This window comes from Salvelinus namaycush, chromosome 35 (assembly GCF_016432855.1).
Source record: "Salvelinus namaycush isolate Seneca chromosome 35, SaNama_1.0, whole genome shotgun sequence".
NCBI lineage: Eukaryota > Metazoa > Chordata > Actinopteri > Salmoniformes > Salmonidae > Salvelinus > Salvelinus namaycush.
Window position 1 is genome coordinate 19855314 of NC_052341.1, and position 14281 is coordinate 19869594.

The following is a 14281-nucleotide window of genomic DNA, read 5'->3' on the forward strand; positions in this document are numbered from 1 at the left end:
CAGGACAGTTAGTCACCAGCGCTTTGGATGTCATGAAAACAGCCTAATCAGCTCTGCGAGGGGAAGTAAAATGGTCAGAGTGAGGTGTTCTCTCATTTGTCTGGAAGTAGCTAGCAAGTTAGCCAACGTTAGCCAGTTAGCTTGGATGCTTGACTGCCGTTGTGAGGTCAGAACGCTAGGATCAACCCTACTCCTCCGCCAGAGCGTCCAGTGTGCGCTCTGAACGCTCCGAGAGCGAAACGCTCTGAATTTACAAACGCGGACTCTGGCACTCCAGATTGAATTTATGAACGCACCCTTTGTCTATATTATATTGTTACTTTGAAAAAATAAACAAACATATCGAGCTACCTAGCTATCAGACACATTTTAGTATATGAAGCCAGTAGGCGGTGGTAATAGACCAGTAAGGAAGAAGCTAACCGGAACCAATGTAGTTTGAACCCGGAACCTAGCGTAAAGTACTTATTGTAGTGAGGGAACTATTAGTCCGACGCCGTACAGTATTTCCGGAAAAAACACAAGCAAGGCTATTTACAGCTTTCACATCACTTTTGTCATTAAAATATTACATATCTTGGAGGTAAGATAATATTTTTCTTTGCTAGTGCCATTTGCACACGATTTGTCTGGATGTCATCCATGTCACCAAATGGTTTAACAAACTAAATAGACAAGGCGACTAGCTAGCATAGCTAGATAACTTTGCTCTAGTCCATCGCGCGATGACAATACGAGTTGCCCTTGCTCTCTGGCACGTTAAATTGATTATTTCATAGAGGATTTTAAGATTTATTTTAATGACCGACTGACTTTAATATATTTTAGAAACTCACTAAAGTTAAAATGTTACTACTGTGCTGGAGAAACACTAAATGTAGCTCTGGTTGACACGATATCAAATGCATGCGCATGGACCAGAGTTACTAAAGGATAGCTCCACTTACGTCTGGCAAGTTGTTGACGTGCTGTCAGAAATACTTGATAGCTAAGTAACAGTGATATAAAGTTATTGTTCACAGGCATTATTACTCACTGCATTATTGCTCTTCAATGCCTCCAATATTTGACACTGTTTTACGGCTCCTTTTGCAGTGACAACATATAGCACTCGAGCATGAACGTGAACCAGGGCCAGGGGACAGTGGGGAGTGATCCGGTGATTCTGGCCACCGCTGGATATGACCACACAGTGCGGTTCTGGCAGGCCCACAGCGGCATCTGCACCAGGACAGTCCAGCACCAGGACTCTGTATCCTTACCTTCGCCTGCTTCACTCAAATCTATCAAGAGAGACATTTCTTGCTGGTTTTGCCTTTATTTCGTTTCAAGATCCCATGTCATTGTTGGTTGTAAAAACTTAGAAAGGCCTCCAACTCCTTGATTAGAGATATTTAAATATTTTAAAATAAACATCCCCTAGTGAGCACAATATGTTGATAACATATTTTCAAACAAAAATACGTATTTTGATCCTAGGGCCGTTATTGCACAATCATTATAGCTTAGCTACCTTTAATTATTTTCTTAACCAATACTTTCAGCAAGTGAACTCCCTCGAAGTTACTCCCGACAGAAGTATGATTGCTGCTGCAGGTTTGTGCAGAAATAAAATATTCACACCCATACTCATCATAATCATTAACATGGTACTTGACTGTGTATCTTTTCTTCTATTCCAAAGGTTATCAACACATCCGTATGTATGATCTAAACTCCAACAACCCAAACCCGGTCATAAACTATGATGGCGTCAGTAAGAACATTACGTCAGTGGGCTTCCATGAGGATGGCCGCTGGATGTACACAGGAGGAGAGGACTGCATGGCTCGCATCTGGGACCTGAGGTACTCTTGATAATATGGCGACTGTCGCTTCCTGCTGTGTTTCTGCCTGCCTACTATGGAATTCTCACCAAGCTACATATATTGCTCTGGTCCTAGGTCAAGGAACCTGCAATGCCAGAGGATCTTTCAGGTCAATGCTCCCATCAACTGTGTATGCCTTCATCCCAACCAGGTAAGTCAGTGTCTCAAAAGCGATTAATGAAATATGCCACCACTAGAGGGAGCACTGTGACTGATACAGTACTGTCTGAGTTGTACCAAAGACGATACAGTATGAAGGTAGGCTAAAACTGCTTCTCCAAAATAAATCCCTGATCACACTTGTAGGCGATGTCATAGCGACGTTGGCTAGCTAGGCTTATGCGTAGAAACACGCCATTGGGTCTAACTGTCGTCTCACGCCGAACTGCGCATGTGCAGGCCGTCAAATCAAAGGCACTCCTTCGATATAAAAGTTGTTTTGACTTAAATGAAAACGTCAGTTTGTCACTTTCACGAGGTTGGAATAATAACATGTTCAATTACTTAAGACATTGGCTCAAATCTAGGTTGTCCCTTTAGATTTTGAGAAAATGAACAACATTGACTTCTCAAACCCCAGCCTGGTTTGTTCCGCAAGTGTTCCTGGAAGGCTTGCGATGTTGCGCCTCTGAGTTCAGAAACTCTGTGGTTGTACTGTAACTGTTGATAAACACCTAGGTTAATCCTTGCCTTCTATAAAGCGGCAATCAGCAGTTGAAACAAAACAAAGCGTACTCAAATCAAACGTTATTTGTCACATGCCGATATTATTGCGGGTGTTACGAAATGCTTGTATTCTTAGCTCCAACAGTGCTGTAGTATCTAATAATACACACATCTAAAAGAATGGAATTAAGAAACATAAATGTTAGGACGAGCAATGTCGGAGTGGCATTGACTATACAGTAGAATAGAATAAAGTATATACATATGAGATGAGTAAAGCAGTATGTAAACATTATTAAAGTGGCCAGTGATTCCAAGTCTATGTATATAGGGCAGCAGCCTCTAAGGTGCAGGGTTGAGTAACGGTGTGGTAGCTGGCTAGTGATGGCTATTTGACAGTCTCATGGCCTTGAGATAGAAGCTGTTTTTCAGTCTGTCGGTCCCAGATTTTATGTACCTGCAATGACCTCATCTTCTGGATGATAGCGGGGTGAACAGGCCGTGCTTCAGGTGGTTGATGTACTTGATGATCTTTTTGGCCTTCCTGTGACATTGGGTGCTGTAGGTGTCCTGGAGGGCAGACAGTGCCCCCGATGTTGCGTTGGGAAGACCGCACCACTTTCTGGAGAGCCCTGCGGTTGCGGGCGGCGCAGTTGCCGTACCAGGTGGTGATGCAGCCCGACAGGATGCACTCAATTGTGGATCTGTAAAAGGGTCTTTAGGGGCCGAGCCGAATTTCTTCAGTCTCCTGAGGTTGAAGAGGCGCTGTTACGCCTTGTAACCCACACTGTCTGTGTGGGTGGACCATTTCAGTTTGTCAGTGATGTGTACGCCGAGGGACTTGAAGCTTTTCACCTTCGCCTCTGCGGTCCTGTCGATGTAGATGGGAGTTTGCTCCCTCTGCTGTATCTTGAAGTCCACAATCAGCTTTTTCGTTTTGTTGAGGTTATTTTCCTGGCACCACTCCGCCAGGGCCCTCACCTCCCTGTAGGCTGTCTCTTCATTGTCTGTAATCAGGCCTACTACTGTTGTGTCTTCTGAACATGATGATTGAGTTGGAGGCGTGCGTGGTCACGCAGTCATGGGTGAACAGGGAGTACAGGAGGCGGCTGAGCATGCACCCTTGTGGGGTCCCTGTGTTGAGGATCCGCGAAGTGGAGGTGTTGTTTACTACCTTCACCACCTGGGGGCGGCCCGTCAGGAAGTCCAGGATCCAGTTGCACAGACTTAGGGCCTCGAGCTTAATGATGAGCTTGGAGGGTACTATGGTGTTGAAGGCTGAGCTATAGTCAATGAACAGGATTCTTACATATGTATTCCTTTTATCCAGATGGGATAGGGCAGTTTGCAGTGCGATGGCGATTGCATCGTCTGTGGATCTATTGGGGCTGTAAGCAAATTGAAGTGGGTCTAGGATGTCAGGTAAGGTAGAGGTGATATTATCCTTAACTAGCCTCTCAAAGCACTTCATGATGACAGTAGTGAGTGCTATGAGGCGGTAGTCATCTAGTTCAGTTACCTTTGCTTTCCTGGATACAGGAACAATGGTGGACATCTTGAAGCAAATGGGAACAGCAGACTGGGATAGGGAGAGATTGAATATGTCTGTAAACAATCCAGCCAGCTGGTCCCTGCCACTGTTTCGGTAAATAGCTGAGGGATTGGGCTGGAGAAACGTAACCACTCTCAAATTCATGGACAGAGCTATGAATGCAAGGACTGACTATCCATGATAACAAAATTATAGTTTTAGCCATGTTCTGATGGTCTACAGTGTTTGTTTACATTTACTTTGTTTACAGACAGGAGTCAAACAAGCTTATTTGGGGTTTTGATGGGGTATGGAAGTTGAACTTAGCTCATGGGTACATATAATTAATTTATAAGTCCAAAAATGTATGTAGCAACTGCATATTGACCCTTTTTTTAAATTCTGGTTATTGTATCTAATTGATTCTCAATCAGGCTTGTGTATTTTCCAGGCTGAATTGATCGTGGGGGACCAGAGCGGTGTGATCCATATCTGGGATCTGAAGACCGATCACAATGAGCAGCTTATTCCTGAACCAGAAGTGTCCATCAACTCAGTCCACATCGACCCAGACGCCAGCTACATGGCAGCAGTCAATAGCTCGGTCAGTATGCTGAAAAAATAATTTTGTTTATACTGGACACTCTAGTACAGGGATGGGCAACTTTGATGGGGTTGGGGCCAGAAAAAATCTGAACTCATCATGAGGTGCCACAGTTTCTCACGGGTCTGTGCAACTATAGTGCCAGTCAAAAGTTTGGACACACCTACTCATTCCAGTGTTTTTCTTTATCTTTACTATTTTCTACATTGTAGAATAATAGTGAAGACATCAAAACTATGAAATAACACATATGGAATCATGTAGTAACCAATTTTTTTTAGACAAATCAAAATATATTATATCTGAGTGAGACTCAATAACCAAATCAATGGGGGCCCCCAGCCGGTAATTCGACATTGATAACAAGTTTAGATAGTTTAGCGCCCAGCTAACTTGGCAATCTAAAAAAGTTAGCTGACTGACATAACAAGAGGTGCATTTTGAAATGTCACCTTCTGTAGTCTCTATTCTAACTCGAAACAGTAAGTTGAAACCCCGACCGAGGGCCTTCAAGAATGGCCAGTTTCCCATCCCTGTTTTAGAGTTAATTTTGTCTAATATGACACATTTTTCCATGGGGTGTAGAGCAAATGTTTTAAAGCACGTTTGCTGCAATTCTACACATTTTGTCATGGGGCTGAGAGAAGATTTAGCAATTTTATAACTAATTTCATTCAATTATACTAATTTTGCAATTGGTCGGGGAGGAAAATTAGCTGTTTTAGAGCAAATTTTGTGCAAATCTAAACATTTCGACCATGATAAGTTTAGATAGCTGGCTGCTAAACTATACTGAACAAAAATATAAATGCAACAATTTCAAAGATTTTTCTGAGTTACAGTTCATAGAAGGAAATCAGTCAATTGAAATAAATAAATTAGGCCCTAATCTATGGATTTCACTTGACTGGGCAGGGGCACAGACATGAATGGGCCTGGGAGGGCAAAGGCCCACCCACTGGGGAGCCAGGCCCAGCCAATCAGAATACATTTTCCCCACATGGGCTTTATTACAGACCAAAATACTCCTCAGTTTCATCAGCTGTCTGGGTGGCTGGTCTCAGACAATCCTGCAGGTGGTTACACGTGGTCTGCGGTTGTGAGGCCAGTTGGACGTACTGCCAAATTTTCTAAAATGACTTTGGAGGCGGCTTATGGTAGAGAAATGAATATTAAATTATTTGGCTACAGCTCCGGTGGACATTCCTACAGTCAGCATGCCAATTTGTGGCAATCTGTGGCGTTGTGTGACATAACTGCACATTTTAGAGTGGCCTTTTATTGTCCTCAGCACAAGGTGCATCTGTGTAATGATCATGCTGTTTAATAAGGATCGGACTCAAATCTAACTGCCTGTAGCTCAGGACCTCAGTCAAGGATATGCATATTTTTGATACCATTTGAAAGGAAACACTTTGAAGTTTGTAGAAATGTGAAATTAATGTAGGAGAATATAACACATTAGATCTGTTAGCTCGTATTTTTGTTCCATCTTTGAAATGCAAGAGAGGCCAATATATGATTTAGTAATCTAGGCGCAATTTAGATTTTGGCCACTAGATGCCAGCAGTGTGTGTGCAAAGTTGTAGACTGATCCAATGGACCATTGCATTTCTGTTCAAAATGCTGTATCAAGACTGCCCAAATGTGCCTAATTGGTTTATTAATACATTTTCAAGTTCATAACTGTGCGCACTCAAACAATAGCATGGTATTCTTTCACTGTAATAGCTACTGTAAATTGGACAGTACAGTTAGATTAACACGAATTTAAGCTTTCTGCCCATATCAGATATGTCTATGTCCCGGGAAATGTTCTTGTTACTTACAACCTCATGCTAATCACATTAGCGCACGTTAGCTCAACCGTCCCGCAGGGGGGGACACCGATCCTGTAGAGGTTTTAATCAGCTTCTTGATATGCCACACCTGTCAGGTGGATGGATTATCTTGGCAAAGGAGAAATGCTCACTAACAGGGATGTAAACAAATTTGTGCACAACATTTGAGAGAAATAAGCTTTTTGTGCGTATGGAAAATGGAACATCTTTTTTATTTCAGCTCATGAAACATGGGACAAACACTTTACATGTTGTGTTTATTTTTTTGTTTAGAATAATTTACACATTTTTTAAAAAGTGCTAATTTGAGTTTAAATTGTGATCACTGTCCATCTCTCACAGGGAAACTGTTACGTGTGGAACCTGGCAGGAGGGATGGGTGACGAGGTGACACAGCTCATCCCCAAAACCAAGATCCCCGCTCATAAGCGCTACTCCCTCCGCTGCAAATTTAGTCCTGATTCCACGTGAGTACACCACACACATTTTTTAAGGAATGTGTGCATAATCCAAAATTAACTATTTAGAAGTAGGAAGCTTTGATTGCATGTCTTGTATAGTTACTGTATATGTGACTTAACTGTGTCTTTTCCCCACAGGCTGCTGGCGACCTGCTCGGCGGACCAGACGTGTAAGATCTGGAGAACATCTAACTTCTCTCTGATGACAGAGCTGAGCATCAAGAGTAACAACCCTGGAGAGACGTCCCGAGGTTGGATGTGGGACTGTGCCTTCTCTGGAGACTCACAGTACATTGTAACAGGTCAGTGTTATATTTCTTCCCAGTGTGTTTTATTATAATAACAACTAAATGATTAATGTGTATTTACACTTTATCTAGCTCTGTTCCTGTAGGTTTTCACTCCAACCCTACTCTAGCGCACCCGATTCTAACAATTAGCTGGTTGATAAGCTGATCAGTTTAGTTACAGCTGGGGTTTGAGCAAAAACCTACAGGACGGTAGCTCTCCAGGAATAGGGTTGGAGAGCCCTGATCTAGGGTAAGGGATAGTTTTTGCTGTAGGAAAGTGACTGACATCCGTCCTTTGTAGTGTGGCTAGATTGTGATGATTATTCCTGAGCCACGATGTCATGGAGCCTCAAACTCATTAGTTAACTCACTTTTGGGCAGTTCTGACTTGTGCTCCAATGGATCGATGTGATGATGTCGCTCTTGCTGCTGGTGAGTCTCTGATCCAACTCTACGCAGACGACACCATTCTGTATACTTCTGGCCCTTCTTTGGACACTGTGTTAACTACCCTCCAGACGAGCTTCAATGCCATTACAGCTCTCCTTCCGTGGCCTCCAACTGCTCTTAAATACAAGTAAAACTAAATGCATGCTCTTCAACCGATCGCTGCCCACACCTGCCCGCCCGTCCAGCATCACTACTCTGGACGGTTCTGACTTAGAATATGTGGACAACTACAAATACCTAGGTGTCTGGTTAGACTGTAAACTCTCCTTCCAGACTCACATCAAACATCTCCAATTCAAAATTAAATCTAGAATTGGCTTCCTATTTCGCAAACAAAGCATCCTTCACTCATGCTGCCAAACATACCCTCGTAAAACTGACCATCCTACCGATCCTCAACTTCGGCGATGTCATTTACAAAATAGCCTCCAACACTCTACTCAACACAAATTGGATGCATCCGTTTTGTCACCAAAGCCACATATACTACCCACCACTGTGACCTGTACGCTCTCGTTGGCTGGCCCTCGTTTCATACTCGTCGCCAAACCCACTGGCTTCAGGCCATCTACAAGACCCTGCTAGGTAAAGCCCCGCCTTATCTCAGCTCACTGGTCACCATAGCAGCACCCACCCGTAGCACGCGCTCCAGCAGGTATATATCACTGGTCACCCCCAAAGCCAATTCCTCCTTTGGCCGCCTCTCCTTCCAGTTCTCTGCTGCCAATGCCTGGAACGAACTACAAAAATCACTGAAACTGGAGACACTTATCTCCCTCACTAGCTTTAAGCACCAGCTGTCAGAGCAGCGCACAGATCACTGCACCTGTACATAGCCCATCTGTAAATAGCCCAAACAACTACCTCATCCCCTACTGTATTTATTTATTTATCTTGCTCCTTTGCACCCCAGTATTTCAACTTTGCACATTCATCTACTGCACATTTACCATTCCAGTGTTTAATTGCTATATTGTATTTACTTCGCCACCATGGCCTATTTATTCCCTTACCTCCCTTCTCACCTCATTTGCACACTTTGTATATAGACTTGTTTTTCTACTGTATTATTGACTGTATGTGTCGAACTGCTTTGCTTTGTCTTGGCCAGGTCGCAGTTGTAAATGAGAACTTGTTCTCAACTTGCCTACCTGGTTAAATAAAAAATTTAAAAATAGATCAGTAAATGTGATAAATTTCCTTCCAGCCTCCTCTGACAACCTGGCACGGCTGTGGTGTGTGGAGACTGGTGAGATCAAGAGGGAGTACAGCGGCCATCAGAAAGCTGTGGTGTGTCTGGCCTTTAACGACAGCGTACTGGGCTGAGGAGACAGCAGCAGTGGACTCCAGTGGATGAGAAGGAGCTACACTACAGCGAAGCTCTGTGACTGTGTATATATATATATCCACACACCCGTCTGTGTCTGCTTCCACAAAAGCTTTTGACTTATCAGGATAAGAGAGATGAGAGGCTGTTTTTATATTTCTCATAAGGACCACATTTTGACAGATTGGGGATACAAGGAGGTCTATGGGCTTGTTTGTGTCTTATAGCTTGGGCAAGGAGTTTCCTTACCATGAAAAACTCTGGGCCATAGCTAGATTAATGTATTTGTGTTCAATAGCTTAATCAAAGGTGAAAAACGGATGGATATCTGTAATGTGGACTATGTGTGACTGTACAGGATATGATGAATTCCAGTAAAGACTAACTGGTGTGTAACATTTACTCTGTGGTGCTTTTGTCTTGATTCTCTGTTTAATACATCGTACCAGGAACTACCTCAAAGAAGGCTTTGTTTTTTAGTCTGAAGTGTTGGAAAGATTCTATTTCCTTTCGCTATAGTAAAAGAGACAACCCGTATTTTACACAACTGTTCTTTATTGGAGGGATCAAGTAATTTAACACACTCCAATAAACAGGAATGGTTACACACACAATGACTCAACTGCTGTGGGTTGCGGTACAGGAAATAACAAGCACAAAAAAAACAGACTCTTATACTCTCAAACTCTGCCACAAGGGAAGGTATTAAACATGAAGGGAGGGTGACGAGGGGAGTCTGCAGATAAACTTGACAGCTTGTTTCCGTCCCTTGGAATGGGAAGGACTGGGGCGAAAGCTTAGAAGGGACTAAGGTAGCTGCAGTATTGAGTCAAAGCTGGCTGCTGTTCCCCGGTTGTATTCAAATAGTTTTTTTTGTAGCAGGGATGAGAAGGAGCACTTTGTTTCCCTGATCAGTGCTGGTATGTGCTGCCTGAGAGTGGATGATGGCAGGTCACTCCGGCAGGTAGTAGAAGCAGACAGACACACAGATGTTACTAGGGAAGCAGATGTCAATGCAGAAGTAGACCAGACGCTGTTTACCTGGACCTTCAGAGAGAGGTTTGTTACTGAACATGCAGTTTGGTAGCGAAGACCAACAAAACCCAAGTGGTGTAAAGTAAAAATAGCAGTGAGTTCAGCCTAAAGGTTGTGCTGCTTATTTACTTCTGGCACACTGCAAAGGTCACACAGCACTTCAGTTTAGCATTATGCTAACTAACTGTAGCAGGTAGATCACTAGTGCAATATCTAACCCTTACTATAGCAGAGAGCACTGATAGCTAACTATTTGAGAGGATGGCTACTCAATCACCAAGTGAGTAAAACTGGAAATACGGTTCCATTAACAGATGCTAGTTGGCTTGCAGTGATGTAAAAGTAAAGATAACTTACAAGAAAATGTCAAGTAAAAGTCACCCAGTAAAATACTACTTGAGTAAAAGTCTAAAAAGTTTACTGCTGCGACACTGCAAAGGTCACACAGCACAGTAGGTTAGGATTATGTTTCTCACTCTGCCCTATTCTGGAAAGAGCTGCCAACACACAGGGAGCAAGCTCTCCCTCAGTCTGAGGAACTTGTTTTACAAAAGAGCCCCTGGTCTTTCCTTTGTATGAATTATGACTATTGATTTATCCCAGAATTGAATATAAAATTGGACCCACTTTAAAATAAAACAGTCCACAGTTACATAAATGTACATCATTGTATAAATGCCAAGGCAAGTGAATGTGTATTTAGCATGTAGCTATAAATGTGAAGAAGGGTACTCACCGTCTTGTCTCCTGGTCCAGTGGATGGAGCTGTGTCGACACAGAGCCTGTAGAGGCTCCTCCAGGGTGGACACATCAACCTGACTGCCCCCCATCACCCCCAGGAACTCTGTCTGTCTCTGGGTCTCATTCCCCAACAACACCTGGCAGAAGATGAACACATTTCTCTCAGGATTATGAATGATGAGAGCAAGCTAAAGGGACAGCAAAAGAGGAATTATGATTGCATTGCTTGTGAGGTCACCTCAGTGGTTTTTCTAACAACAAATACAAGTTGTGTCAATTAAGATTATATATAAGGATAGAACAGTGTGCTTTGGCAGACATGAAACTCAAGCTGCCATTATAGAGCGGTATCTCTATTAGATCACTTCAGTGGTCTATGCCAGGTTTACACTCAACCCTGAATCATTCTCAGCTGAACTCTGGTCTCTCTCATTTGGCACAATGGCCATTTAGTAATTGCACCATTTACACTGGTGATGAGTCCGATAGGGACCACTTAAAGTGCGTTATGCCTGAGCGAGCCTTCTAACAGCCCGATTCCCTCCACTCTAAAGAGCATTATGCTGCAGAACAGATATTTTGCTCTCAGAAAGGCCCAGCCTTTTCTATGTGGATGAAGTCTATCCATTAAATCAGACACTTAATGACCACAATCAGTGGGTGGTTCTCGTGCTGAAGTATAGTTCTACGAGATACTTAATACCGTGAGAGTCAGAACTCAAATACAAACACAAACGACTATGTTTCTATCAGATAGCATGGGAAAAGGATAAAACACTTGGGATTTTGGCATACGTGGCATATTTCTCTTTTGAGTTTATATGCAACTTAAGTCTGTACAACCAATTAATGATTGAACGAGTCCAGCTGCACAATGGCCCATAACTATGGGGTAATGAACCGGTAATTAACTAATGACATGAGTAATCATACACCAGCTCTTGTGAATAAATGAATTATCCTAGGCCCTGATAACCATGATTCAATCTGATATGAGCAAGTAATCGACTCATAAAGTAAAAGCTAATGGGCCTCAAAATAAAATAACTAACAAATACCCAGCAAGGACACCGGTAGATATCGTCATGGCCCTGTAGATACACAGTACCACAGCAGAAAAGCAACCCATTCATTCTGCAATGACCATTGACATTGACCAAACATAGCAAAAAATCACACCTCATTAAAGATGTCCACTGTAGGACTGGCCCTTCCCTCGCTAACCAACCATGGTCTCGCCACTTTCTCCAGCCCAGTGAAGCCTTAACAAACCCAGTAGTCCCCAGACAGAGTGGCCATTGTGCAGATCTGAGCCTCACTGCTGTCCCAACCTGTAAGGGGATCCAGGGAAGAGAGAGGTCTAGGAGGATCAGATGCCCTGAGGAATTCAGTCCTGGAGAGACACTACACTATAAACATGTAAGGCCTTGTTCGGTCTATTACCTCCCACTCATTCTCTGGACAGAGAGAGGAGGGATGCTAAAATCAACACTCCTAAGTCCAATAGGGTCTGGCTGGCCATGGAGTGAGACAGAGATGGCACTAAGCTATGAGTCACTTACAATTATCCACCCCCACTGCCAACTCACACATTAGTAACAGTGTAAGGTAACAGGGCACCCTCAACTGAGAGCCGGCTGACACAGTAGGGTGTTTCTGCGTACTCTTTAGTTGTTGCCATGCCAATAAGTCCCTATGTAACATATTTCCTTTGCATGGTAACAGGCTCATATAAAGTGAAATCCAAAATAGTATGTTTCATACACTGTTATATGTTGGAAAGGTGAAACATCTTTACCGTTTGCATTGACTGCTGGAGAAGGGACTGCATGTTTTCATAGTCAGATCTCTCCATCTTACTCAGGTAGCAAGTCTCCTGGTTCATAGGTTTGTAACATATCAAACCCTGCACAAACAAACATACCACAATGTCAGTTCAGCATCCATTGAAGCTCAGTTCTAGCATGGGAAACTGTTTCTAGACAACCAGCCTTTTACAATGCAACAATGTGGAATAAGGAAACAGCCGTACAAACAGAAAGGTTCACTGCAGCTTGCCTCAGTTCAACACACTTTCAACAGGTCTGCTTCTTACATGTTTGATGTCAAAGAGCACGGTGGATGTGTGGTTGGCCGGTGAGGTCACAGAATAGGTCACCAGGTCGTTGTGCTTGTCCACCAATGCTGATTGGTTGATCAGGGTTCCAGTCAGATCCGGAACTGTGATTCTGACAACCTGTAAGGACCACAGTAGAGGGATAGGTTTACTCAATGTAAACCCATTATCAACATTGTGATTGTACAAGTGTGAGCGAATATTTTGTACATCAACCACAGTCATGTGTGCATCTATGTTAGATTGGGCTACAACACCTCACAGTTTTAATGCCAAATTACAAAGCAACGTGTTCCGACAGGTGAATCAGGTGAGAGTTGTGTCTCCCACCTGTGCGTCGGGCTGTCTGACCCATAGATGCCCCCTGACGCCGAGGGCGATGATGACCAGGAGGAGAGTGGCACTGAGGGTCACCCAGAATGCCTTGTGTGGGAACTGGCAGGACACTGTTGGACCCTCGTCCTGAGGAGACCATACACAACAATAGCTTATCACAATCTACATAGCCACTTGTCTGGGTGAGTGTCTGACTGTTTCTGGATTCAACAACATTGTTGACTTCAACAACAAGTTTGTTAAATCTGAAATAGAATGACACACTATACCCTATGACAACGATCATCAACTGGATTCAGCCGGGGGAGGATGGTCAGGGGGGCAGAACATAATGACAAATAATTTGTAGACTGCAAATTGACCGTAAGCCCAAACAGATATATTTAACTAAAACATAATAATTTCAAATCTTGCTTACATTTGTATACGATCACGTCTCTCTATATATAATGCTAGGGAATACTTGGGAACAGATTTCCAAAATTTCAATCACTTGGAGCTGATTTCCTGGTATTTTTTGCTCAGAAAACTTGGGGGGGCAAATAAAGCCACCAGTTGGGGACCCTGCTCTGTGAGTATTGCACAAATAACATTACCACAACTTAGTCTTTCTACCTGTATGAAAATAACTTTTCCAAGAGCAACAAAATCATTGAGGCGAATAAAAAAAATCTGACTTTTGCCACAGATCATTTAAGCCACCACTGAGCAAGGTACAGATGAGTCCCACTCCTACCATGCGTTGTGAATCCTCCAACTCCGTGGTTTCTGAACGTTTCCAACACCTCACCATCCTGCGTCCGGTGACTTCTCTTCTCTCACTCCGACTTCACCCTTCTTCTCTCACCTATCTGCATCGAGCTGCGGTCATGACCAGCACTGAGTGAGACGCTCTGCGGTACACCTGGCCAACTTCTCTCTCTCGCTCTCTGTAGACCTGTCTCCCCCTCTCCTCCCCCTCACACAGACACACGTGACAGTCCAAACCCTTTGGCCGGCTACCCTCACCCTAGAC

General features: G+C 43.4%; 2 protein-coding genes across 3 annotated transcripts; one reads left to right on the plus strand and one right to left on the minus strand.

The window, feature by feature from the left end:
- Positions 1 to 449: 449 nt before the first annotated feature.
- On the plus strand, positions 450 to 9440 carry mlst8 (MTOR associated protein, LST8 homolog (S. cerevisiae)). 2 transcript variants are annotated; one of them, XM_038974836.1, is made up of 10 exons: positions 450 to 583; positions 1096 to 1252; positions 1545 to 1596; positions 1685 to 1847; positions 1944 to 2019; positions 4517 to 4669; positions 6853 to 6977; positions 7110 to 7273; positions 7643 to 7693; positions 8919 to 9440. In XM_038974836.1, the coding sequence occupies exons 2-10, from the start codon at positions 1118 to 1120 to the stop codon at positions 9035 to 9037; spliced, it is 1038 nt and encodes a 345-aa protein (XP_038830764.1). In that variant the 5' UTR covers positions 450 to 583; positions 1096 to 1117; the 3' UTR covers positions 9038 to 9440. The 2 variants fall into 2 exon arrangements, with proteins under 2 accessions (XP_038830764.1, XP_038830765.1); XM_038974837.1 differs by lacking the exon at positions 7643 to 7693 and having other exon boundaries at positions 459 to 583.
- A 145-nt stretch (positions 9441 to 9585) lies between these two features.
- On the minus strand, positions 9586 to 14180 carry bricd5 (BRICHOS domain containing 5). The gene is made up of 6 exons (XM_038975344.1): positions 14003 to 14180; positions 13261 to 13392; positions 12910 to 13050; positions 12613 to 12720; positions 10810 to 10951; positions 9586 to 10085 (listed from the first exon to the last, which is right to left on the minus strand). The coding sequence occupies exons 1-6, from the start codon at positions 14057 to 14059 to the stop codon at positions 9991 to 9993; spliced, it is 675 nt and encodes a 224-aa protein (XP_038831272.1). The 5' UTR covers positions 14060 to 14180; the 3' UTR covers positions 9586 to 9990.
- Between the last annotated feature and the right edge of the window lie 101 nt (positions 14181 to 14281).

Coding starts and splice junctions, on each gene's coding strand:
- mlst8 (XM_038974836.1), top strand. CDS start 1,118: ATGAACGTGAACCAGGGCCAGGGGACAGTGGGGAGTGATCCGGTGATT. Junction 1,253..1,544: donor CAGTCCAGCACCAGGACTCT/GTATCCTTACCT, acceptor CAATACTTTCAG/CAAGTGAACTCCCTCGAAGT. Junction 2,020..4,516: donor TATGCCTTCATCCCAACCAG/GTAAGTCAGTGT, acceptor TGTATTTTCCAG/GCTGAATTGATCGTGGGGGA.
- bricd5 (XM_038975344.1), bottom strand. CDS start 14,059: ATGGTGAGGTGTTGGAAACGTTCAGAAACCACGGAGTTGGAGGATTCA. Junction 10,952..12,612: donor TCCAGCAGTCAATGCAAACG/GTAAAGATGTTT, acceptor ATCTTCTGCCAG/GTGTTGTTGGGGAATGAGAC. Junction 10,086..10,809: donor CTGGACCAGGAGACAAGACG/GTGAGTACCCTT, acceptor CTCTCTCTGAAG/GTCCAGGTAAACAGCGTCTG.